At 38.9% G+C, this 27438-nt stretch overlaps 1 protein-coding gene across 3 annotated transcripts; it reads right to left on the reverse strand.

Annotated features, from left to right (window-relative positions):
• Nucleotides 1-272: 272 nt before the first annotated feature.
• LOC131355669 (butyrophilin subfamily 1 member A1-like) lies at nt 273-25936 on the reverse strand. 3 transcript variants are annotated; one of them, XM_058394082.1, is made up of 12 exons: nt 25029-25936; nt 24359-24520; nt 24083-24184; nt 21582-21614; nt 21253-21279; nt 12022-12372; nt 10423-10701; nt 10088-10201; nt 8611-8637; nt 3459-3491; nt 3078-3104; nt 273-2750 (listed from the first exon to the last, which is right to left on the reverse strand). In XM_058394082.1, the coding sequence occupies exons 2-12, from the start codon at nt 24384-24386 to the stop codon at nt 2215-2217; spliced, it is 1557 nt and encodes a 518-aa protein (XP_058250065.1). In that variant the 5' UTR covers nt 24387-24520; nt 25029-25936; the 3' UTR covers nt 273-2214. The 3 variants fall into 3 exon arrangements, with proteins under 3 accessions (XP_058250065.1, XP_058250066.1, XP_058250067.1); XM_058394084.1 differs by lacking the exons at nt 21253-21279; nt 21582-21614; nt 24083-24184; nt 24359-24520; nt 25029-25936 and adding exons at nt 17319-17374; nt 17483-17967 and having other exon boundaries at nt 274-2750; XM_058394083.1 differs by lacking the exons at nt 21253-21279; nt 21582-21614; nt 24083-24184; nt 24359-24520; nt 25029-25936 and adding an exon at nt 17319-17475.
• Nucleotides 25937-27438: the final 1502 nt, after the last annotated feature.

A 27438-nucleotide genomic window follows, 5' to 3' on the forward strand; every position in this document is an offset into this window, starting at 1 on the left:
CTGTTTTTTGTGATATCTTTTTGTACTTATTGTTTTTGCACTGTATTGTCTTTGCTCTGTTTGCGCCTAGTTGCACACTTTGCATTTTATGTGGCTAGGACAAACTTTGGTCCTAGCTCTGTGTTGTACTTTTTTGTGTGTTTGAACTTTATGTTGTATATTTATGTAGCAGCAGGTCCTGGAGAAACGTCGTTTCATTTCACTATGTACTGCATCAGCTATATGTGGTTGAAATGACAATAAATCTTCTTGAATCTTGAAAAATAAAATCAACTCATACAAATATGTTTAATATAATTGAATTAAATATATAATCTTTATTCATTTGTGAAATGTGTACATTTTCAAATTACATTTTATATTATTAAAACATAGTGATTTTACATCTTTCCTTTATTTTCATTCCTTTCTTGCTTGCTTAGTGATCCCTAAAAATGGAGTTTAGGGAAGTGAGTCACTTCATTCCTTCATTCATCTTCAATAAATGATTTGTCTTGGTCAGGGTCATGGTGGATCCAGAGCATTAAATTACTCCATTTGCTGAAGTCCTTCATATTCTTGCTCATATTTAATAATAATAATAATAATAATAATAATAATAACCTTGTATGTTCTTCAAACAAGACATCCGGAAATAGAACAAATCTGTAAATGCCACATTAGTCACAGTTACTAACTACTGCCATGTTAGTGAATCCTCCATACCTTCAGCTGAGATTAAAACTGCAGGTCTGTGGAGAGATGCAGGTCTAATTCAAATACATCCCCACATCTAATTACAACACAAACCTTACTGATTGATTACCAAATATTAAGATTATTCACTAAGAACTGACATGTTCAGGAGAAAATAAACAGCATTAAACAGTATCCCAACCTGAAAACTCACCTCTTTAACAGCTATATAATGCTGTCAAAAGTATATATAAAAGTGTCAGAAGCTCAACTATAATAAGTGGTGATCCTTAGTGGTGGAGAAAATGTTAGTTAACCTTCGAAATTCAACTCAAGTGAAAGAGCTAGAAAGTAGCACAGATGGCAGCTTGAATGACAGGAATCATATTAACAAACTCTAAATTATCCAGTAACATCCATGAGTGTTTATAAATTCCTATAGCCACACACAGCTTCAATGCCATCATCAAATTTGCTGATGACACACCAGTGGTAGGCCTGATGATAGATAATGATGAGACAGCCTACAGAGAAGAGGTGAGCACTCTGACACGCTGTTGTCAAGAGAACAATCTCTCTCTCAACATCGAAAAGACCAAGGAGCTAATAGTGGACTTCATGAGACAGGAAAGAGAACATACCCCCATCACCATCAACGGAACCTGAGGACCTTACATGGACTGTTCACACAAACGCAGTGGTGAAGAAGGCTCACCAGCGCCTCTTATTCCTCAGGCGTCTGAGGAAGTTCAGAGCAAACCCCAACATACTAAAGTCATTCTATACCTGCACTGTGGAGAGCATCCTGACTGGCTGCATCACCACCTGGTATGACAACTACACTGCTCTTAATCGAAGAGCACTGCAGAGAGTGGTCCGAGCAGTTCACCACATTGTCGGAGGTGAGCTTCCTTCCCTCCAGGATATTTATGTCAGCCGATGTATGAAGAACGCCTGAAAGATCATCAAAGACCCAAGCCATCCGAGCCACAAGCTACAGTCTGCTGCCTTCAGGATGGCAATACCGCAGTATCAAGTCCAAAACAAGCTGACTGAACCGAGGCTGTCAGACTACTAAACAATCAGGAATAACAGTACACCACACATGACTCACAGTTTAACATCAGAAAGCACTGCACTTTATAACTCGCCAGTCTTGAACGTACTGTATCTGTACACTATGCACTGTACACTGCCTATGTACATGAAATTCTTGCTGCTACACACATTACACTGTGACACACTGTGCAGTATCTACTGAGTATGCTGTGTATCTCATGCCATTGTTACTGTACATACTGCACAATAATGCAACATATTATATATATATTTATTATTATTTTCTTTTCTCCTCTTTTAATCTTATTTTTGATTAAATTTGAACTATACTTTATCAGTGTTGCACATTTACAACTGCAATGGCTGTAGCTGCACTAAAGAATTTCACTTATTCTACACTTGTGTTGATGATGTGGCAATAAAGAGATTTGATTTGATTTGATTAGAAGTATAGGATGTTCAAAATGTTAAAGCAGATATTTATTCAGTAACAGCAGAGATGATCAGTGGTGCTGCATTACCATTCACACCGTACCAAGGACTGAAGTAGGGATAGAGATTTTCACTGAAAGACTGAGAAGTGAAAGAGTAGATATGAGAGCTGGACTTCACATCATAAAAGGAGACCAGACCCTCCTCATAATCCACAAACACCCCCACCTCCTCCACCTTCTGTCTCAGTGTGAGGGAGACATCAGGTCCAGCATGAGCCTTATACTCATTCTCATTCCTCAGCCCCACAGTCCAGAATCCAGTCTGAGGTCTCCGTGGAATCCACTCCTTCCTGTTAATGTTTTTTCTTACTACTCCTAATGTCCATGCAGATTTCCCTCTGACCTGCACCTCATAATAAAATCTCCCCGAGGAGAAATTCTGCGTTCCCAGAACACAAAGATACATAAATCTCTGTGGTGTATCAGGGAGATCCTGTCGTGTGTCTCCATGTGTCACTTGTTTTCCATCAGCAGACACAGTGAGTTCATGATGAGCTGTATCAGGATCCAGAGTCACATCCACTGAGAGAAACACACAAAAACTTTTTATACCACAAAACCAATTATTAATTCAGAGAAACAGTTTGTGTGTGTGTGTTACTATTATACAATATTATAAATAATCATGATGAATAACAGCATCGTGATGTTGTCTGTGAGGTTGACAGTGCTGCTCAAAACAAGTTATTTAACACCTACTACACCTTTTAGTTTGGACAGTTTAACTCGTTATAATTGTGTGTGTGTGTGTGTACATGTTTGAGAGAGAGAGAGAGCACAACACTCGCACAAACACATACATAGCAGAACATTTACTATACTGAAAAAAAACATTTAAATTGTTCTTACCTGCAAACAACTTCTTTGTTAGAAGCTCTAAAGAACAAAACAATAAAATAGTTACTATTTAATATTTCCTAGATTTTCTAATACTTTGAATTGTCTAACATGTATTCAGAATCTGATTTCACTCATAAAGCTTTCTTCCTGTTCATAAATCTGGATATATGACCTGAGCTGCCTAGAATTTGTTAGGATTCTTTGAAATTAACATGAGAAGAAGCTGTAATTTCTACCCTCTGCTCAGATCTGCACCTTTTTGTGAAGTCAAAGAGGCTCAAACAGTCCAACAGCCTTACAGTTACCTTTATGATTAGAGTGATATTGTCTGTTTAATTTATTACAATTATATAATCACTAAATTATTTTAAAGCACAAAACAATACTTACCTGCTCTTTGCTTCTGCATTTGAAACTCTGAGGCTGGAACAGAGAAAAATGTTTTGAGTATTTTCTGTACATTCTATATAAATAAAAGTATACAGAGATTCATCAGTGTAATGTAATGGTAAGGTAAATGGACAACACAAATCAGATTGTAGAAATAAAATTTGATCTTCTGATGGTATATACAGTATTTGTTAAATGATTAAGTTCACTTCACAAAGTGAAACATGATGTTACAGGTCAGTTATAAATCATATAGAAAACAAGTCATTTAATTTACAGTGACTGATGTGTTTGATTCTCTGCTCTATGCTCAAAAAATGTGTTAAGATTTGATTGATAAGTAGAAAGATCTTAAGATATTTTGATATTTTGATTTTGACTGAAATTTAATCTGAAATTCAAATATTAATAATTTAGGTTAAGAAATTCAGGTTATAAAAATGACTTTGATTTCACTCAATAAGCCTACTTCCTGTTTACTTCCGGTTAAATGAATTTGCTAGCATTCATCAAAATACAGTGGCAGGCCATGCATTTCACACCTAGGCCTTCACTGGTGTCCTTCCTGAATTAATCCACCTCTATACCATCATTATGATGCCATGGCAATAGATACTATGTAACAAATTTTTACTTTTTTCTTGTTCCTGGGGAATAAGTGTTATTTTCCCATTCTTTGTAAACCAAATAAGGAGGAAAAAAAAACAAACCTTAGCCATGAAAGTTTGGGTTTGAACCCTGGGAAATGGGACTCTCAAATTCTCATAATTCTCTAAACATGTGAAAAAGAAAGGTTCCAAAAAACCTGTTGAATTGCAATGAAACTTTGAAAATGTACTATAACTACCTTTAAAATTAAGTAGAAATTTCTGAAATGTTTCTGATAGCCACCCATTTTTTCTAGAATCATCCAGAAATTTGAAGACATTCTTGGAAAAAACAAGAAATTTGGAGAAAATCAAGGTCTCTTTTTCTGGAATATTCTAGAACTTTGTTTTTAGAGTAATTTAGATTTTTCAAGAACGTTCTAGATTATTTGGAATGTTCTGGATAGAATATTCCAGAATTTTCTATTAATTTCTGTAACTTTCTATACCTTTCCATATTATAGCAGAAGCATCAGTTGGAAGTCACTAGAAGGCTGTAGATTTTGCAAGAAGTTTTGAGAATATTCCAGAATTTGTCTAGCAAGCTATAAATTCAGAAGCTCATCACTGGCCTCCTCAGTCTGAACAGCTCTAACTCAGAGAAAAGATGGCTTCAAGAAGTTGTAAGCATTCTCCAGATAACTTCTGCTATAGTACATATGTGGTGAGTTCATCAAGAAAAGGGGGAAGAAGTACTCTGTGACAACCTCAACAAAGATGTGAGGCTTACAAGGCATATTTTGGAATGCCAGTTGGTGATCAGGACAAACCTTGGGCACATCATTTTGTGTGTGAATAATGCAAGAAAACTCTGGAAGGTAAGACAGGGAAATCTAATAGGAAGAATTTGATAATGAAGAATTTTTCAAGAAGCTTAAGAAGAAGGAGAAAGAAGCATGGAAGTGCTTTGGTGCAGTAGTTAAAGGTGTCTTAGGCAATAACAAGGCAGAAAACTAAGTAGAACTGGTTGAAACTATGGTAAAGAACTACAGTAAGATGGGTTGTAGAATGTATCTCAAGGTCCATATCCTTGACTCACATTTGGAAAGCTTCAAGGAGAACATACTCTAGAGCTGGGGTACTCAATAGGCGGACTCCGTTCCGCATCTGGACCCAGACACGGTTAAATCTGGACTGACGCCAAAACCAACATGCTAATTTAATAATAATCCAAATGAGTTCTCAATGGAGAGCGCAATTGTGATTCCGCGCTATATATCTTTGAGGCTTCTACTCGGTTTGGCTGCTTCATCTATGTCCAATCACAGCAGCTGTAACAGCATCGCTATAGCAACGTCACCACTACTCACTCACTCACTCAAGGCAGCCAGATTTATCTCCCGGTCACATGCTCTGGGCCAGGCAGGAGAACAGGCAGTCACATCGTTTGCGAGCAGTGCAAGTATCGATAACTGACTTTTTTTTGTTGACTGAAAGTGAAAATGGTGTGCTCAAAGCTGGCCGTTGATAAGAAAAGAAAAGTTGATTTTAAAAATCGCGAATTTAAGAATGAGTGGACAGAAAATTATGCATTTGTGCTCCCCGTGGGAAGCAGAAAACCAATGTGTTTAATCTGCAACGAGACAGTAGCAATAATCAAAGTGGTAACGTGAAACACCATTATGAAACCAAGCATGCACATTTTGAACAAAATTACTCTCAAAATACAGAGGTAAGGACCACAAAAATAAACCAGCTGAAATCATCCTATGAAGCTACAAGCAGTGTAATAGTTAGATCAGCCACACAACAGGAGCGGGAAACGGAAGCCTCACTAAGAGTAGCATGGGTCCTGGGAAAACACAAGAAACCCTTCTCTGATGCTGAAATAGTCAAGGAGTGTATGAGTGAAGTGGTGACTGCTTTGTTTGAAGGGACTCAAAAGGATGAAATAATCCAGAAAATAAGCCAAATACCCTGTTCTGATTCCACTGCTGCAAGACGAACTGAAATACTTGCTGGTGATTTGCTTGAACAACTTAGCTCTGCTATAAAAAAAGCCAAATTCATTTCATTGGCTGTGGATGAATCCACAGACACCACAGACAATGCACAACTCTTGGTCTTTGTCAGATTTTTTGATGAAGAAAATGGATAATTTCATGAAGATGTTTTGGGTCTCAAACCTCCATGGACACACAAGGGGGGATGACATTTATGAAGCAGTGACACAGATGCTTAGAGACAGAGAGATAGACCTGAAGCATGTTGTTTCCATTGCTACTGATGGCGCGCCATGTATGATTGGGAAAGAGAGGGGATTGGTGTCATGCTTGAGAACTCACCACCCTGACCTCATGGCATACCACTGCATAATTCACCAGATGGTTTTGTGTGCCAGCCTTGGAGAAAGGTACTCAGAAGTCATGACAACAGTCATGAAACTTGTCAAATGTCTGAGAGCATCCTCTGCTCTGCAACATCGTTTGTTGCGCTCATTTCTAATAGAGGTGAATGCAACATTTGATGATTTGTTCCTTCACAACAATGTCCGGTGGCTTAGTAAAGGCAAGGTACTGGAGCAGTTTTGGGCACTGCGGAAAGAGCTGGACATATATCTGTTGGATCAGAAGAGTGCAAAAGCCAAACCGTTTGTGGATTTCATGAAGAATGAAGAGGAAATGGAAATTGTTGCTTTTCTAACTGACATTACTTCCCATGACCTTAATATGAAGCTCCAGGGCAAAAACAGCACAGTGTGTGACCTCATGTCAGCTGCCCGTGCTTTCCAGAGGAAGCTGGAGGTGTTCAAATGTGACTTACAGCAGGACCTGCTTCGCTTCCCAAGACTTTTGGATCAGACTGCAGGAAAACATCACCATCACAATTATGCTGAATTCCTGGACAAGCTGATTAAAAATTTCCAAACTTGCTTTCAAGATTTCCCTCTGGGAAAACATGTCTTGCTGTGCATCGAAAATCTATTTCTTGTCAAAAATATTGCAGAATTCTCAAATGAAGCCACGAAAGTCTTCCCATGGGCCAGTGCTGCTTCTCTGAAAACTGATCTAACTTTGCTAATTGATCTCCAAGAAAACCTAGCACTGTGACCGTGTCACCTTCTGGACAAAAATGGTTACTGCAGCAGGTGTTCCTCTCCTGCAGAAGATGGCCCTTCAAATTCTCACCAAGTTTCCCTCAACGTACTGCTGTGAATCTGCCTTTTCAACTATGAACATGGTGAAAAACGCACTTACATCAGTGCCTCCGCCTGGCCCTCACACCTTTTATGCCCAAGTTTAAACAACTGGTGGCACAAAGAAGGTGTCACCTTTCACACTGAAAGGCCTACCATGTTGTTTTTTGTGTATAGTTCGAAAGTTTTGGGGATTGCCTTTTCTTTGTTGGAGTTCTCTATTTGGAATTTGACTGTCACTTTTCCGGATCTCAGACTGAATGGAAATTTGGTAAGTGGACCTTTCAAATTTAAATTTGAGTACCCCTGCTCTAGAGGAACAAGGAGACAGCTTCCACCAGGACATAATGGACTTTGAATACCGCTACCAAGGAGTGTACAAAACATGATGGGAGACTATATTTGGGGGCTCATACGGAAAAGTTACTTACAGTATAGTCCCAAGTGTCGCAAAACTATTCACTTTTAATTGTTTAGTTCTTTTAATGTTAAAGTCTATTCAATTTGTAAAAATTTCTTGTGGCTTATTTTATGAAAAAACATTCATAATTAGGCAGTTTTTTTAGTAAAATGGGCTAATTTTGAGGTTTTCGTTCTCTTAAAAGCCCAAACCCAAACTTAATGGCTTAATAGCTATTTATTATCATTTTCCATCGAGAGTAATTGGAAAATGTCATTCACTACCCAGGAACAAATATCGTGTTACATAGTGTAATCAACCAAAAATATCAACTAAATAGCAAAGTAAAAAAGAATTTAGGCAACAGTATTTCATACCTCACAAGAAATAGTCAGTTTTTTTACAGTCTGCCTTGAAAATGCATTTGTAAGGATGTCTGCAACCAAATCGATTTCTTCTCCTCTGTCAGCCATTGTAAGTTAAAATATATATATTTTTTATTTAGTTTGTGCGGTTGGCTGCCTCTGACTACTCCAACTATCCAATCAAAGGACGGGAAACTGCTGACGTAATCATATGCCTGCTAGATGGCCCCAGTGACGCCAACCTGAAATCTGATTGGTTAATGTTACAATTTCATTGCCACTTATTTTAAACTACGGGTGCCTGCACTATTGATTCTGAAGGCTTTAAGGCAGATTTCTTTCACCCTGGCAACACATGATGTCAGCCACTGGCTGAAATATGATTGGATAAATTCTCTTATCATAAATATACACTACTGGAAGCAGCACAACCAAGAAAAAAGCTATGAAATGTAGAGAATAGACTATTGGGGATAATTTAATACACATTCATGGAAAAATATATTAAATATATTAAAATGCAAGTCAGTGATTCAGATCTCTGCTGTTTAGGCCTTGCTGGCCCTGACAGCTGATTTTTTAAATGAAAAAAGTTCATCGTTACCTGAATTTTGCTTGTCTTTTTGAGGTGCTGAGGATAGAATAGGTACATTTGTTTACTAAACAAATCAACAAAATAACTAACTAAAAAAAAATTAATTTGACAGTAAGCAATATAATGTACTCTGACTGATGTATGTAATGTATGAACACTAACAGTAAATGGATGTAGTCATTTAAATCACAATTTCTTAGATAGTAGATGAGTATGCAGTGACTAAGCAGGGTTATGTTAATGTTAATAGTCAATAGTAAACAAAACCTATGATTAATTTAATAATAAATACTGAATAATCAACCAGCACTCATTGGTAGTTAGTAACATTGAATATTTTGTTGATTCTTGCTGTCACAGCTAGATGGAGCTGTGCATGTTGCCATGGTAACAAACAGATTGGCTGACAACAATCTGTTTCACTATTGTCTGCTAGCACCTTACTATAACATTACTAAAACTTCAGCTAGTGCAGTGTTGTCACGTCACACGGGGAGGCTGAACACCAGAGAGAGCCCTCCCCCGAACTCTAATCACGCCGTTTCAGTTCCCACACATATAAAAGAGACACGCTCACTTCATTCAACGCAAAGTATCGATCACGTGTGTTCATACCAAGCCTTCTCTTCATTGTTATCTGTGGATTCTGTGTTTGACCTAGTTTTTGTGACCTCGTTCTTGTGATTTTTGCCTAGTGATTTGGATTTGTCTCTGCCTCTCTGATTTCCTGGTTTGACCTGATTTGCTTCCTTTCTGACCACGTTTTTGCCTGCTTTGATTGTTCGAATACATCTGCTTATGGATTCCAACACTTTCACCTCCGGCGCTTCCTTACAAGTGTGGAGGATTAGCAGCAGTAAAGCATGCTGACAGACAAAACAACATGCTCTCTACTCATAGTTCTTCCAGCCCATGCCTACTGCTGTACAAGTGCTCTAGTACATTAGTACATTAACTCATGGAAAATCAGTGTGCTTCGGAGAAGCCTGCTTTTTTTTTTTTAAATCCTTTTCTGATTGTAGATTATTCATAAATATTTTTTTTCCCAATGTGGGAGGGTGGGCTTAATTATGTTAAATTATTCCACCTCACATTAAAACATGGAATGTAACTGGGAATGAAAGTGAATAGATGAAAAGATTGAGGTGAGAGTTTGAGTCCACACTGATTTAAATCACTCTTTACAGACAGCATGGCCAACTTTGGACTAGTGACTAAAACACAGATTCTTTATTCTTGGGGTCTTACTATTTGTAGGACAGGAAACCCCCTGTCCTGCACATAGTACTTTTTTCTGTGCTCCAACACACCTGGTTCAGATAACCAGCTGATTTAAAGTCCTTCCTGAATTATAGTAAGTGCATTAAAGCAGGAAAAACATTTCTCCAGGACCACAGTTGGGCATCTTTTTGGTATAAGGCTATGGTATAAACTGCAGTATAATTAAAGCTAAATATGTTATTAAGGAAAATGATTTAGATATTACCTTTCTGGTAACAAAAAGCTATTAATCCAACAAGACAGGTTACCAGCAATCCAACAGCAAGACATGATGAAATTATAATGATGACAAACCTCCTCCAAACACCAAAGACTTTACCTAAAGTGAAACCAAGATTATGAGATTGAGATATTTTTAAGAAAGTGTGTAAGAATTATTAAATAACTACAAAACAAGCTCTTACAAAGAGAACTGCTGCCAGATCATCAACAGATATAATGAAAAATAATGCAGAAATACTGATGCATAAATTGTGTTTGTACTATTGAGTAGATTGTTACAGTCTAACTCTATGTGGTGTTTAAATCATAAACACTTACTATTAATGATAATGTCAGTCTGCATCATGTGATGTTTTTGTTGAAGTCTGCAGTAAAACCTGTTGGAGTCGCTAGAATCATAAACAGTGATGTGGCTTTTAACACTGAAGCCCTCAGAGTCCTTGTGTATCTGTATATCTTCAGCAGGCAGAGTGACTCCTTCTCTGTCCAGCCACAGAACCTTAGGTTCAGGTTTCCAGCCTCTGGACTCACACACTAGATTAATCCCTCCTGAGTTATCATAACTCTCCATCCTGATCACTGGGTGGCTTCCTAGAACTGCAGGCAATAAAAAGTATTCTTTTAAATATTTTGAAATCAATCAACTGTCAACCCCAATAGTTTATTATTTTCTGCTCATTGTCAGTGTAAAGATTGTTTAAGACATGGTCAAAAATAAGTGTGACACTAAATGTTTGTATTTGTAAATATGATCTTTGGAACGTAACACTTTTTTATTGTGCTACATTAGAAGTATACTTGTGTAATGTAGTGCAATTCTTAACAATATCTTGTGATAATTAATTGTGTTTTCAGGGAAGCTAATGTTTTCTGTAATCCTTCCTGTTGGCTTGTATGCTGTTCTGCTCCTAAACAATATGTAAATTTATTAATATTTTAACAACAATTATCCCATCTTCTTAATTGTGAATAATTTGGACATGTGACCTGCTTATAGAGACTTTTAGACAGTACTACACTTTAATTAAATTTGCACATCCTGATGTGCTGTAACCAGTTTAGCTTTTTAGGGGGGTTCATGACATGTACTGATGTATTGATCATTGAATCATTGAATTAATCATTGGAGATTTTTACAGGAGGCTTGGACATCTTGACATTTTCATGAACTTAAGTTAGTCTTTGTGTGCTCAGAGCTCAGAGCAATTAACTGCTTTTCCTGTCCTGTAGAGACACCTTCACAAGCTGAGCCTGTATTAAAACCTCTGAGTGTAAAATATTCAGAGAGAGATAAAATAAAGTTTGGTTTGATTCTTACAGAAATTAACAGAAAGCCTATTCAAATTCTTTATTCCTGTCAGTGCTTAAATTCAAGAGAGGTCAAGAAAAGTCAAATTGATAAAACATCTGTAATCAGACACAAACTATGTAGCTTTTGGAACAGTTTTTCAACAGACTATAACAGGGGTGTACAATATTATCAGGAAATGACTGGTGTGTGTGCAGGTTTTCATCAAACAGTGTTCAAACTAGACATGACATTTTGGTGTTCACTTAGCTCATTTGTCATATTTTAGTAAAGTTAGATTAAATTAACCATGAAAGCACACTGCAGCACTAGTTTGAAACACACATATTTAAAATAATAACAATAATAATAATAATAATATTGTCTCAACTTGGATAAAACAAAGATGAATTTTAATTTATAATATATATAATTATTATATTCATCATAAGCTGTATGAAGACTGATTATTATTATTATTATTATTATTATTATTATTATTATTATTATTATTATCATTATTATTATTATTATTATTATTATTGCTGATTGATGTATACAACAAAAGTGGGAAATGGGTGTGTTTTCTGTGTCAAAAGTAAAATAAATGGATCTTAAATGGATCTTACCCTCGACAATAACATGAAGAATGATGTCATCATACCAGGATTTGTTCTCAATTAGACACCTATATTTTCCTTCATCAGAGACTTGGAGAGCTGAGAGTTTGAGTGAAGCGTTTCCTTTCTGTAGCTCCTCTTTAAACAGTGATGTTCTTCCTCTGTAGGACTGAGCCTGACCTTCATTTCTGTCTTTATGATCTCTATAGAGATGCACTAATAAAGGTCCTTCCTCTGGTCTCAACCACTCCACAGTCATGTCCACAGTACTGGTGTTGGGTTTGATGTAACAAGGCAGAACCAGATCTTCACCAGCTACAGCAACAAGAGGAGCTTCTGGACCAATCACCTGCAATTGCTCTGTGTTTTTGGAAAAGAAACAAATACTTAATATAATATAATTTAACTTTTTTATTGTGTAAATTAACAATAGTTATTACGGTCATAACAATATAAGAATGAAATTGTCAACAAATATATTTACAATTCAATTTTTGTAAAAAAAAAAAAAAAAAAAAGTTTGTTGCTCTACAGCAGCTGTTTGCTCTGACTGAAGAAGCATTAGAGGCAAACTGAGTTTCACCAAAGTAAATTTTTAACTTATATAAAATTTATGTGCAATTTGAAATAGGCATTGTTTTAGTTTTAATAATGTAGGCTGTTATAGCTATATCAGCCCCTCCCTGAACCGCCACCTTATTGTGGTGGAGGGGTTTGAGTACCCGAATGAGCCTAGGAGCCATGTTGTCGGGGGCCTAGTGCTCCTGGTAGTCTCCCAAGGCAAACAGGTCCTCGGTGATGGGTCAGTCTAAGAGCGGTTTAAATCATGAGTGATAAAAGAGCCGTTACGTCGCCCGGACTGGTGTTCCCGGGGCCCCACCCTGGAGCCAGGCCTGGGGCTGGGGCACGCAGGCAAGCACCTGGTGGCCGTGTCTTTGCCTATGGGACTCGGCTGGGTACAGCCCGAAGGAGTGACATCCGCAGGAAGGAGCATAAGGGGTCAGTGCTATGTGGTTTGGGCAGCAGTCATGGGCGGGGGCCTCGTCGACCCAAACCCTGGTCAAAGAATCTGGCGCTTGGGACATGGAATGTCACCTCACTGGGGGGAAGGATCCTGAGCTGGTAGGGGAGGCTGAGCGGTACTGGCTAGAGACAGTCGGGCTTGCCTCCACACACAGCCTGGGCTCTGGGACCCAACTCCTTGAGAGAGACTGGACCCTCTACTACTCTGGTGTGCTTCATGGTGAGAGGCGGTGGGCTGGGATGGGCATGCTTATAGCCCCACAGCTCAGCTGCCATGTATTGGAGTTTTCCCTGGTAAACGAGAGGGTGGTTTCCCTGCACCTTCGGGTCGGGGATTGCATCTCACTGTTGTTTCGGCTTATGGGCCGAACAGTAGTGTGGAGTACCCGACCTTCTTGGAGTCCCTGCGAGGGGTGCTGGAAAGTGCTCCGACTGGGGACTCCATAGTTGTACTGGTGGACTTCAACGCCCATGTGGGCAATGACAGTGATACCTAGAGGGGCGTGATTGGGATGAAACTGTGACACTCAGGTGAAGAGAGGGGCTGGGGGACCGGAGCAGGAACTTGGTTTGCATTGCCAGCTCTAAGTCAAACCGGTTCCCAGTGCATGTTCTACTCGGGCAGGGCTGTCCAGGTTCTGTTCATTATTGTTATGGACAGAATTTCTAGGTGCAGCCAGGGGCTGGAGGGAGTCTGGTTTGGGGACCACAGGATTTCATCTCTGTTTTTTGCAGATGATGTTGTCCTGTTGGCATCTTCAAGCCAGGACCTACAGCATGCACTGGGGTGGTTTGCAGCCAAGTACGAAGTGGCTGGGATGAGGATCAGCACCTCCAAATCTGTGGCTATGGTTCTCAACTGGAAAAAGGTGGCTTGTCCCCTCCAGGTGAACCATTTGTTCCTCCCTCAAATGGTGGAGTTTAAGACCCAGGACACGCTGGAGGGACTATGGAGGGACTATGTCTCTCAGGTGACGGAAAAGTTGGAGGAAGTGTCTAGGGAGAGGGAAGTCTGGGCATCCCTGCTTAGACTGCTGCCCCCACGACCTGGCTCCGGATAAGCGGGAGACAATGAATGAATGAATGAATGCTATAGTTATAATGTTATAGCTATAGCTACATATAGTTGTGCTCAAAAGTCTGCATACCATGAAAGAAATTGTTAAACATTGCCATTTATTTGGAAAATATGACTGATAATGCCAAGCCTGATGAAAAGTTTACATATCCCTGAATGTTACATTATAAAAACACACAGGTTGACAAATCAGAGGTTTAAATTAAAAGGAAGTTTCCACACCAGTGACTCATTGTAATTGTAATTAGTGTCTGTGCATAAATAGTCAGAGAGTTTCTCAGCTCATGAGGTGATGCACTGACTTGGCAACTTGGCTGAATACTGCCCCATGCGGAAGACAAAAGAACTGCCAGTGGTCCTGCATAATTAGGTAGTTGAACTTTATAAAGCAGGAAAAGGACATAAAAAAATCTCTCCACACTTGAAAATGGCATTCACTACTGTTCAAACTTTAATAAAGAGGTGAAAAATAAGATGTTCTGTTGATACTAAAACACGGTCAGGTGGACCAAGAAAGATTTCACCCACTACTGCCAGAAAAATTGTTTGGGACGCAAAGAAAAACCCACAAACAACTTTTAGAGAAATACAGGCTGCTCTGGAAAAAAGTGGTGTTGTAGTTTCAGGGAGCACAATAAGGAGGTACTTGAGCACAAATGACCTGCATGGTCAAGTTGCCAGGAGAAAGCTGTTACTGCACCCATGCCACAAAAAGGCCCACTTTTAGTACACCAGACAGCAACTAGACAAGCCTCACAGCTTCTGGAGCAGAGTCATTTGGAGTGTTGAGACCAAAATTGAACTTTATAGTCACAACCATGAACACTATGTTTGGAGAGGAGTCAACAAGGCCTAAAAGTACACCATCCCCACTGTAAAGCATGGTGGTGGGTCTCTTATGTTTTGGGACTGTGTGAGCTCCAGTGGCACAGGGAAGTTAGTCAAAATTGATGGCAAGATGAATGCAGCATGTTATCCGAAAATACTGGCAGACAATTTGCATTTTACAGCATGAAAGCTGCGCATGGGATGCTCTTGGATGTTCCAACATGACAATGATCCGAAGCACATGGGCAAGTTGACAATAAGTTTACAAGTTTACAATATTTTGTAAAGCATGATATGAAACAGAGGATCTAAGCCATAACATCAGTATAAGTGTAATATGTGCCTGCAATTCTAATTATGATGTATAGTCATATTATAACATTTTAGAAGTAGTCAAATTTAACAAGAGTCATGCCTAAATGTCTATTAAAAAAGCTGGATGATAATTATAATTAAAATGATTGTGGAAGTAGGGGGTGCACTTTTTCCTACTAGGTTTCTAAATACTAGTTTACTTAAAAAGAGACTACAGAGAGAGAGAGAGAGAGAGAGAGAGAGAGAGAGAGAGAGAGAGAGAGAGAGAGAGACTACATACTGAAAACTGTGGTGTTCTTGTCACCAGAGGTTATTTGTTTATAGAAGTTGGTGAGGATCATACAGTTGTTATTTAGGCTCTGAAAAATCTAAACTTGAGGTGAAATACTAGGTAGGGTATGGTTTCTCTTTCCTGTGACACAGCTGATAGTAGGTATAGAGAAGCAGGTTCAAATAGCCTAGTCAGTAGTTTTGAGTTTCTGTGTCAACCTCTGTGACTAATGCAGTTTTCCCTGTTCACTGCTTTGCTATTCTATATAAATACACCAATCAGCCATGACATTATGACCAACACCTGCCTAATATTGTGTTGGTTCCCCTTTTCCTGCCAAAACAGCCCTGACCAGTCGAGGCATGGACTCCACTAAATCCCTAAACGTGTGTGCTGTGGTATTTGGCACCAAGATCCAAGAGTTATGAGGGAGGGCCTTCATGGATCGGACTTGTTTGTTCAGCACATCTCACAGATGCTTGATTGGATTCAGGTTTGGGGAATTTGGAGGCCAAATCAACACCTCAAACCTGCTGTTGTGCTCATCAAAACATTTCTCAACCTTTTTTGCTTTGTGACATGGGGCATTATCCTGCTGAAAGAGGCCACAGCCAAAAGGGAATACTGTTTCCATGAAAGGGTGTACATGGTCTGCAACAATGCTTAGGTAGGTGGTACGTGTCAAAGTAACATCCACATGGATGGCAGGACCCAAGTTTTCCCAGCAGAACATTGCTCAAAGCATGATAGTGCTTAAGTGACGCACACGCACGTGATTTAAAAGAAAATGTCATTCATCAGACCGGACCTCCTTCTTCCATTGCTCCGTGGTCCAGTTCTGATACTCACAAGCCCATTGTTGGTGCTTTCAGCAGTGCACAGGGGTCAGCATGGGCACCCTGACTGGTCTGTGGCTATGCAGCCCCATACACAACAAACTGTGATGCACTGTGTATTCTGACACCTTTCTATCAAAGCAGCAATTAACGTTTTCAGCAATTTGAGTAACAGTAGCTGATGAACGACTTTCTGTTTGCATAGAGGTAGGACTGAGATATTACACCGGTGCTTTCACTATTCATTAACACATAACATTAGTCTGATTGTGTGCATCCAGACATATTGTAGCACAAAATAGTGCACTTCCTTCAACACAAAAACCACCTACATTTCTTAGCCCTCTTCCCTCTAAGGCAGTTCAACTAAATTTCATTAACATTAAAACTGCAGCTTTTCCCACAACAAATTGTACTCGAGGCTGAGCAAAAAAGTATTACATACACCACGTTTCATTTAAACCAAGTCTCACTCCACCGTTTTCAACAGGCTTTACCCTACTCAGATTTACAGAACCTCTGACGCACTAAAAACAACTGCTATTAAACCAGCCGCTCTTCCCTAAAGCACGGTTTAATCAAACCACACGATGATTTCAGCGGCGCAGCTTTTAGACACTAAATGGTAATAGAGCAGATGAGTTTCAGTTTCGCCCAAACACAAAGCAGCTTGCTACAAAACGATGCTTTTTAAGCCATTTTAATTGGACAATTAAAATTGGTAGACAACAAACCCACTCATATCAGTTTATGGTAATCTACCTATTAATTTTATTGTAAGACGCTCTTTTTTGCGCTATTTACCGCTAAGAGTCTAAAGGACGCGCAACTTAAAATCTACATGCGGCTAGATTTACTGGAATTTCAGAAAAAAAGCAGGTTTAACCACATTTTTAAAAAATTACAGCTTAATACACACACACACACACACACACACACACACGTAGTATGTTACCTGATTGAGATTCCATAAAGCTGAAGACAGTCAGGAGAGTCACACACAAAAACATCCTTAGAAGAGAGTTTATCATTACCGATTCAGTCTGTTTCACAAAATAAATAGCATAAAACGAATTACACAGTTTATCTCATCTCAGAAACTCAAAACTTAGTACTTACTTAGTAATTAGTTATTTTCTCAACAAAACGCTAAAATACAATAAAAGAAAGCCTTTGTCCAAAACATCCTATTGTTGTTTTCGTTTTCGTGAGCCACGCCTGTGTGCACTACACCTGTTTTCCAGCTTGTAGTGTGGACTTAGTGATAATCCATCATGAAGGATTTATATTGTACTTTATATTACATATTATTTATTGAATTATCTTGATATTATTTTTGTAATGGCATTGCAAGTTTACTTTTTTAATGTAAACTTTTTATTGTACATGTTGGTGATTTAAAGTTTGGTTTACCCACAATGCCATTCGATGTCTTTGAGATTTAAGTCTTGCTACATCTCTTCCTAAAGAGAGCAATGCAGCAGAGCTTTAATCCTTCAGTTTGATCAGCTCTCTCTCTTCCTCATCTGTTCATGAGACTTAACCAGAGCTCTCCTTTACCAGAATGCTGCAACGCTGTGTTCAATGTTACTTTCTTGTTGATCAAACTGCCCTTTACACTAGACATTGACAGGGTATTTACATAACAATGTATATTGTTCGCAAAGTTCAAACAGGGACTCCAGCAAAACTAGCTATGACAGCATAACTAAAAGGGAGAGCCAGAAAGTGACACAGACAGGAGGGCCTCCTGAGACATAAAGCCAGTTACCATCAATAAACCTGAGTGAATGCATGAGAGTGGAGAGGCCACAACATAAAAAAAATCCAGTTAACCACAACACTCTATGCCACTGATCCCTCCAGATGTACTTCTTTACCTAAGAAAAAGACTCACAAAAAGCTTGACTAAACAAATGTGTTTTCTGCCTGGAAACACCTAGACTGTGTATGACTCCCAAACACAAATAAGAAGGCTGTTCCATCTACAGGCTTTGTACTGGACTTACTAGAGCTTGCTAATGAACCTACTGGAACATCCAGACAGTATTGCATTACAATAACCTTTATAAGCTTTCGAAATATTTCCACATGATTTTTACTAAAAAAGTGCAAGAAAAGTACAAAAATGAATTCTTCATGACCTGACGCATATGGGCCTTAATGCTTTGGGTGTATTATGGGCTTCACACTCAGGATATTATTAGATGAACTGCTACTATTTCCAAGCTGTTACTTTAAGCTCTTAAACAAGGCAAAAATGAAATATTTGTTAGAATGATAAGTATTGTAACAAAAAAAAAAACATACACTCCATATAACATTATCAGTTAAATAAACCAGCAACAAGATCATTGCAGTACCAGACGAATGGAAGAAGTACTTTAATGAACCTTTATAAAATAGAGAGAGAGAGAGAGAGAGAGAGAGAGAGAGAGAGAGAGAGAGCGAGCGTGTTTCTATCTTAAAAATATTTCCCAGAGAATTAAAATTGAATGTAAGGAACACTACTGGTAAACACTAAGCAGGTGAATTTCTCTTAGCTGTGATAGTCACAAACGAAACACTACTTCGTTTAAAAAGTTATGAGGTTTGTCAGTGTGATGTTGTGTGCACTGTGTGTGTGATTGCACATCCTTCAGAGTGACCTTCATTGTCTTCCTCTCAGACACCCTGCATCCACATGAGAGCGTGAAAGGTAATACATTAGTGTATGGTATTATTGGCTTGTGTAAAAGCAGTGTCCATGTAGAAAGTGCCCCTTCTAAACATGGACTCTTCCAGTCACCCAGTCTTTCAGCAAGAAGTGCACAAAGTACAGGTAAAGAGAAAGTGTGTATTCAAATTCAAATTAAAATTCAGATTCAGGTCGTAAAGGGAAGTGAGTAGGATCAGTATGCTGTAAAATGTTATAGAGGAAAGTCAGCAAGTTTTCTGTTCATACTATTACACTCTGCTGCTACTGCATTGTTGCACTTCAGGTCATATGCATGCACTCAAGAGATGCATGCACTCTTGAGATATCAAGAGGAGAGCAGCCAAGCTCATGTGCCCAAGGCATGCACAAATCTTCGTGTGTAAAATGGGCTCCACATTCATGAACTGCAATAAACTGTTGCTACCATTTCCTAGAAGTTATTTTAAGTCCTTAAACTGGACCATTAAAATGAAATAGTTGTTGAAATGATCAATATTAATAAAAACAAACAACTAAACAAATAAAAACAAATTCACACAAAAATAACAGTTAAATAAACCAGCAACAAAATCACTGAGGTACCATGGGGACAGTTGTCTCCATTGTTCACCTGACTAACACATGCTAGCAATTTAAGATACCAGATTTGCTATGAGTCAACTTTGAGAGTCAACTCCCTCCAGGTGAAGAGGAGAGTCTGCCCCAGGTGGAGGAGTTGAAGTATCTATGTTTCTTGTTCACAAGTGATGGAAAGGATATATATATATATATATATATATAAATAGGAGATATTAATATAGCAACATTCAAACAGGAAGATAGTATAAAATGCAATATATATATAATATAATATAATATGGTGTATAATAATATAATAGTATAATATATACTATATATTTTCAAATTATGCAACAAAAAGAAAAACAATAATCCTTATATAATAAAAAAAAAAAACCCTATAGCTTCTTCATATAAGACATCCAGAAATAGAACAAATCTGTAAATGCCATATTAGTCACTAACTACTGCCATGTTAGTGAATCCTCCATATCTTCAGCTGAGATTAAAAGTGCAGGTCTGTGGAGAAATGCAGGTCTAATCCAAATACTTTCACAAAACCAATTACAAAACAAACCTTACTGATCATTTACCAAATATTAACAACATTTACTAAGAACTGACATCATGTTCAGGAGAAAAACAGCACTAATCAGTATCCTAACCTGAAAACACATCTTTGACAGCTATACACTCGCCAAAATGTCAGAACCTCAACTATAATAAGTGGTGATTCTTAGTGGTGGAGAAAATGTCATATAAACACACTTCTTGACTCTAAGTTCATACTGTTTAGAGTTTATGTTTATATAAAATTAAAATAAATTAACTGATTATATCAAGCTGTGAAAAAGTAAAATGTTAAAATGTTACAGAATGTAAACAGATATTTATTCAGTAACAGCAGAGATGATCAGTGGTGCTGAATTACTACCATCTACTAAGTATCGAGGACTGAAGTATGGATAGAGTTTCTCAGTGAAAGACTGAGCAGTGAAAGAGTAGATATGAGAGCTGGACTTCACATCATAAAAGGAGACCAGACCCTTCTCATAATCCACAAACACCCCCACCACCTCCACCTTCTCTCTCAGTGTGAGGGGGACATCAGCATCAGCATAAGCCTTATACTGATTCTCATTCCTCAGCGCCACAGTCCAGAATCCAGTCTGAGGACTCCGTGGAATCCTGTCCTTCCTGTTAATGTTCTCTCTTACAACTCCTAATGTCCATGCAGTTTTCCCTCTGACCTGCACCTCATAATAAAATCTCCCTAAGGAGAAACTCTGCTGTCCCAGAACACAGAGATACATAAATCTTTCTGGTGTATCAGGGAGATCCTGCTGTCTCTCTGCTCGTGTCACTTGTTTTCCATCAGCAGACACAGTGAGTTGAGGATGAGCTGTATCAGGATCCAGAGTCACATCCACTGAGACCAATTATTATTTCAGAGAATTGTGTGTGTGCACCTGTTATGTTAGATTCTGTTGTGTTAGACAATTTATTTTTATTTTTATATCTCCTCCCTCATCTCTCTCTCTCTCTCTCTCTTTCTCATTTCTGATAGATAAATACACACAGCAGAGACTCTGATTTTACTGTACTGAAGATAAAAAGTTCAAATTGTTCTTACCTGCAAACAACTTCCTCTTTAAAAGCTCTTATGAAAGAAAAAAAAACAATAAAATAATTAATATTTAAACTGCAGAGATAAAAAATACAAACCAATAAAATAAAACTACTTTAAAATATCACAAGTTCCATCAGTAGATTTTTTTTGCACCATTCCTGTGAAACTTCACCAGGTTAAATTGTATCTATATCAAAGAGACAAAATCAGTGTAACAGCCTCCTAGTTATCTTTATGATTGTATTTAATAAGGGTAATATTGTCTGTTACATTTAATTAATCTAATTATATAATCATTACATGATTTTAAAGCACAAACAGTTCATTCTTACCTGCATGTTGCTTCACCTGTTGAAGCTCTGATACTAAAACAGATAAAATAGTTTTTAGTATATTGTGTGAATTTTACACAAACAAAAGTATAAATAGATTAAGCCGTGTAATGTTAATGAGAAGGTAAATGGACAACATACTCAGATTGCAGTTATGAAATGTAACTGTGCTTCTGATGTTATATAATTGTTAAATGATTAAATACACTTCATAAAGGGGAAACTGATGTTACAGGCCAGTTATAAGTCAAATAGAAAACAAGTCAATTACTGTACAGGAACTGATGTGTTTGATTCTCTACTCTTCTTACAGAACCCTCTATGGAGTGAAATCAACAGAACCTGAACCCAAAATGCACAAAAAGAAATGTGTACATGTGTACTAAAGGATGTTAATGATTGTAATCACTTAAAACCAATCAAAATGAACCTATCACAAGACACAGGACAAATAAAACATGATTAACAAAATACAATGATAACATGGAAACCTAGCACATGACAGCAAAAGAACAAACAAACAAACAATGACTGACAAAGACAGGTACAATAGGGCTGATATATATAGGCCAGAACATTAGGGTAAAGGGGAACAGGTGACATGGCGGGAAAGCAGAACAAAAGATGGGGCTTGGCACAAAACACGTTGGAAATACACATACAAAAAAGCAGGCTATAATGAATCACCTGCCAGCACCCCCTCTGGTGGTCTGGTAGGGAACTGTCCCAGCACTTCCTGACAGCTGTATAGAACTGTGCATGTTACCATGTGTCACGTTGTACACTGATCCTGGCCGCCAGAGGGAGCCCTCGCCTGAGTATTGACTGTTTGCATGTTGTTTCCGGTTTCAGGACTTTTAAGCAGCGTGCTCCCTCTGGCTGTGTTTCTTCATGTGTTCCGTAATTTCGGCCTACCTGAAGACATCGTGTCTGACCGAGGGACACAGTTCACGTCCCGCATCTGGATGGAGTTCTGTCGTCAGCTGGGCATCAATGTCAACCTGAGTTCCAGTTATCATCCGCAATCTAACGGCCAAGTAGAACGCCTCAACCAGGAACTGGGGAGGTTCCTTCGAACCTAATGCAGCCGCGAACAACAAAGGTGGAGCGAGTTCTTACCATGGACCGAGTATGCCCAGAACTCCCTCCATCATTCATCTACAGGTCTGACCCCGTTTCAATGCATCTTGGGCTATCAACCTCCACTATTCCCCTGGTCTGGTGAACCCTCTTGTGTCCCCATTGTGAAGGATTGGTCTAGGAGAAGTCAAGAGGTCTGGGAAAGGGCTCATGTGAGGCTCCAGCGTGCTGTTAGGAGGCAGGAGATACAGGCGAATTGCCGGCAACGCCCCCACCCTACATACCAAGTGGGACAAAAGGTATGGTTATCTACTAAGAACTTGAAATTGCGATTGCCATGTAGGAAGTTATGTCCCAGGTTCATTGGTCCTTTCAGGGTCATTCGGCAAGTTAATCCTGTCTCCTACCACCTTGAACTACCGCATTTCACCCACCTTCCACGCTTCGCTGCTCAAACCCTATCACGAACCCTCCGGCGCCACCCCTGTGACTCTGGAACCACCTCCTCCCTTGGATATTGACGGCACATTAGCCTACCGGGTGAACTCACTCCTGAACGGGGTGGTCAGCTGCAGCATTTAGTGGACTGGGAGGGTTACAGGCCAGAGGAACCGTGTTGGGTCAATGCAGTGGACATTCTGGATCCTGCTCTCACAGAGGAATTTCACCGAAACTTCCCTAACAGACCCGCCCTTAGGGGGCGTCCTTGTCGGAGAACACCAGGAGGTGTTCCTAGAGGGGGGGTTCTGTCACCTTGTACACTGATCCTGGCCGCCAGAGGGAGCCCTCGCCTGAGTATTGACTGTTTGCATGTTGTTTCCGGTTTCAGGACTTTTAAGCAGCGTGCTCCCTCTGGCTGATCGCGAAGTATTGTTTCCTCGAGTTACGTACCAAACCTTGATATATTCTGATTTAGACATTTTTGTGTATGCTCCCTGCCTGTTTCCCGGTTCTACGATTCTCGGTTTCTGTTTTGGTTTTGTTCGCTCAGTATTTGCTTTTCCGGTTTTGACCTTTTGCCTGCCTTCCCGTTTCTGATTCTGCCTGCTGTTTATTAATAAATCTGCATATGGATTCTACCTCTCACGCCTCCAGTGCGTCGTTACACCATGGTAATGAACAGAAGTTTTCTCTGCTCAAAACTTACTGTAACATTACTAAAACTTCAGCCAGTGCAATATTGTTAGATATCAAACTTGTTTCATTCCAGAGCTATCTATTTATTTGCTTACTTACTTATATAGTGTTTACAATATAGTCTTTGACATTTCTTTTATTTGTGTCAAACCAAATAATATTGGGATATGCTCACTGAATTTTGTATTGTGTGGTGAATCTGTGGACTTAAGCTATGGTATAAATGTAATATAAAATCTAATATCATTTTAGCTGTATAGGCAGGAAAATTATTTGAATATTACCTTTCTTGTAACCAAAAAACACAGTTACTATCAATCCAACAGCAATAAGACATGCTACAACTGAAATGCCGACAGCCAACTTCCAAACACCAAAGACGTTATCTGAAATGAAAACAATATCTCTAAGTTAGAAATACATTACTTACAAAACACATGCGTACAGAGAGAACTGCAGCCAAATCACCAACATGTGTCATAAAAAGCAACACCGCTGCAGTAATGATTATAGTAGAATGTTACAATCTAAATCTAAAAGTTTTGTTTGTAGACACTTACTATTAATAATAATGTGTGTCTCCATCATGTGATGTTTTTGTTGAAGTCTGCAGTAAAATCTGCTGGAGTCATAAACACTGATGCAGCTTTTCACACTGAAGCTGAACCCTCCCAGTCCACTAAATGCTGCAGCTGACCACCCCGTTCAGGAGTGAGTTCACCCTGAAAGCAAAATTATAGACAAGCACATCAAAGGTAAAGGCTATAAGAGCATCTCCAAGTAGCTTGATGTTCCTGTGACTACAGTTGCACATATTATTCTAAAGTTTAAGGTCCACGGGACTGTAGTCAACCTCCCTGGATGTTGTCAGAAGGAAAATTGAAGAGACAGGTATTACAAATGGTAACCAAAGAGCCCAGAACAACTTCCAATGAGATTAAAGTTGAACTCCAAGATCAAGTTACATCAGTGTCAGATTACATTTACAGTGTAAATTACATTTACGTTTCCTGCATTACATTTACATTTCTGGCATTTGGCTTTTTTTTTATTAAACATATAACAATACATAAACATGGAAAGATAATAGCCAGTTTAAGTGCTTCAGGAAAAGGTTGGTCTTAAGACATCGTTTGAAGACAGTCAGAGACTCTGCTGTATGGACATCTAGGGGAAGTTCATTCCACCACCTCGGTGCCAGAACAGAGAAGAGTCTAGATGAATACCTACCTTTTGCCCTGAGAGATGGTGGGACCATGGTTACCCCAAGGTTGGGAGCAGTGGCTGAAGGGGAGATCATTGAGTCGTTCAGAGATAATGCAAGATCCTGGGCTGGGGATGAATCACCCAGGATGACCAGCAGTTCAGTTTTGCTGGGATTACGTTTCAGCTGATGAGCTGTCATCCATGATGAAATGTCCGCCAGACACGCTGAGATCCGGGCAGAAGCTGTGGTATCTGAGGGAGGGAATTTGTCCTGAACAATCAAAATCCCTTCCACTGAGATAGAATTGTTATATAAAGAAACAAGATTAAAGATTTTCTCTTCTTTCAACATATTGTCCTTTAAACTTGTTTTTGAAATTTTGCTAATCTAATGGGTAAATTACCAAGTGAGAAGGGGCACTGTAACAAAATTCAATTCCTCCAGTTTTCTTAAAAAAACAAAAAACCACAAGAGGTCACTAGACTCACTGTTTGCTACAGGAGGAAATCAATTCATGACCAAATTAAGGAACGAATAAATCTCTTGAATGAAAATTAAGTCACTTCTGAGTTCTTTGCAGAAACCTATGGCTTTAATAGAACATAACTTTAACACCACCAACAATGGCAAACTCAAACAAATAAAGTAAACTATTATAATATAAACTATTATTACTAAAAAGTACTATTAAAGAGAGAGAAAAAACTCTTATCTCCTTCTATATTTGAAAATATAGACAAACAGCCATATAGTAATTGTAAACTAAAACTTTTGTCAGGTCTTCTCCTAAGCATAGTTTGCGTTCTTCGCTGTTTTTTTGCACTTTTCCAGACGAAGACTCTCACCAGGCGCAGCACAAAAAGGATGATAATGAACCTCGCCTGGCAACATGGGCCTGCCCAGTTTATGAGCTACATCCACCGCCTCACTTATCTTTGCCGTGAGCTCAGGTGCCACTTCCTTGCATATCTCCATCACCTTGACATTTTCATTTTCCACTTCTGGAACTTCGTATAGTCATAAACACCACCTCTGTTTGTAACACTCTGCATCTATGGTTCTGTTTTCCAACTGAGATATAGCTCTTGCTTGTTCGGTAACTTTGGCTGTTAGTACGACTTTAGATTTCTACAAATTGACAATTTCTGTGTTGAGAAATAGGAGGGATGATTTCAACTCTTCAATAGTGGAGTCAGTTCTCTTGTTGAGGGCAGTGATGATGTTCTCTTGTAGCTCATGTAATGAGAGATCAGCTTTAGATTTCTTTGATGCTGGGCTATTTGATGGTGTTCCAGGGAGAGGTGTACACAATCTGCCAAGTTCTTTTGAAGAACCTCTTGTCATGTTAGATATTGCAGGGTACGAGTGGTCCAAAAGTTTCTGAAGGCCTTTCTTTTGCTTTCCATTTATGCCACACATTCTAACATGGTAGCAGTCTTGGCTCTATTAATTCAAATTCATTTCAATTCTTTTAAGGTTTTTTAAGCCAAATTTTACTTTGAGTTCAAGCATTCCAACTTGCATTGTCAGCGCCACCTTGTCACCTTCCTCATTATGTTATTATTTGAATTATAGCAACGTTATAAATAATCGAACCTGCCGTAAATCTTTTTGTCATACTTCAGACAAGAAGAAGACACATTTCCACACATGCACAGTACAAATCATGTTTCCGGTACGGATCGAATAGTAGCTTAACCTGTATAGCAGTAACCCAGAAGCTCAGGCATGAGCCAGAAGTGTCAATATTCTGGTGATGTTTCCCTCTGGCGGTTGGATGGTGGAATTGCCACTGATGACGTTACACATCCCCACATCCAATCACAAGACAAACCTTACTGAACATGTACAAAATATGAAGAACCTATAATAAGTGGTGATTCTTAATGCTGGAGAAAATGTTAGTTAACACATTCAACTTAAGTGAGAGCTAGAAAGTAGCACTTTCCAAGATGTCAGCTTGACTGATGCATCTGATTCAGCTTCCTGAGGCATCTAAATCTTCATTCTTCAAAACAGTTCAAAATGTTAACAAATATAAATCAGATATTTATTCAGTAACAGCAGAGATGATCAGTGGTGCTGAATTACCATTTTCACTATACCAAGGACTAAAGTATGGATAAAGTTCCTCAGTGAAAGACTGAGCAGTGAAAGAATAGATATGAGAGCTGGACTTCACATCATAAAAGGAGACCAGACCCTCCTCATAATCCACAAACACCCCCACCTTCTCCACCTTCTCTCTCAGTGTGAGGGGAACATCAGTATCAGCATAAGCCTTATATTCATTCTCATTCCTCAGCCCCACAGTCCAGAATCCAGTCTGAGGACTCCGTGGAATCCTGTCCTTCCTGTTAATGTTCTCTCTTACAACTCCTAATGTCCACTCAGTTTTCCCTCTGACCTGCACCTCAAAATAAAATCTCCCTG

This window comes from Hemibagrus wyckioides, linkage group LG07 (assembly GCF_019097595.1).
Source record: "Hemibagrus wyckioides isolate EC202008001 linkage group LG07, SWU_Hwy_1.0, whole genome shotgun sequence".
NCBI classification, from domain to species: domain Eukaryota; kingdom Metazoa; phylum Chordata; class Actinopteri; order Siluriformes; family Bagridae; genus Hemibagrus; species Hemibagrus wyckioides.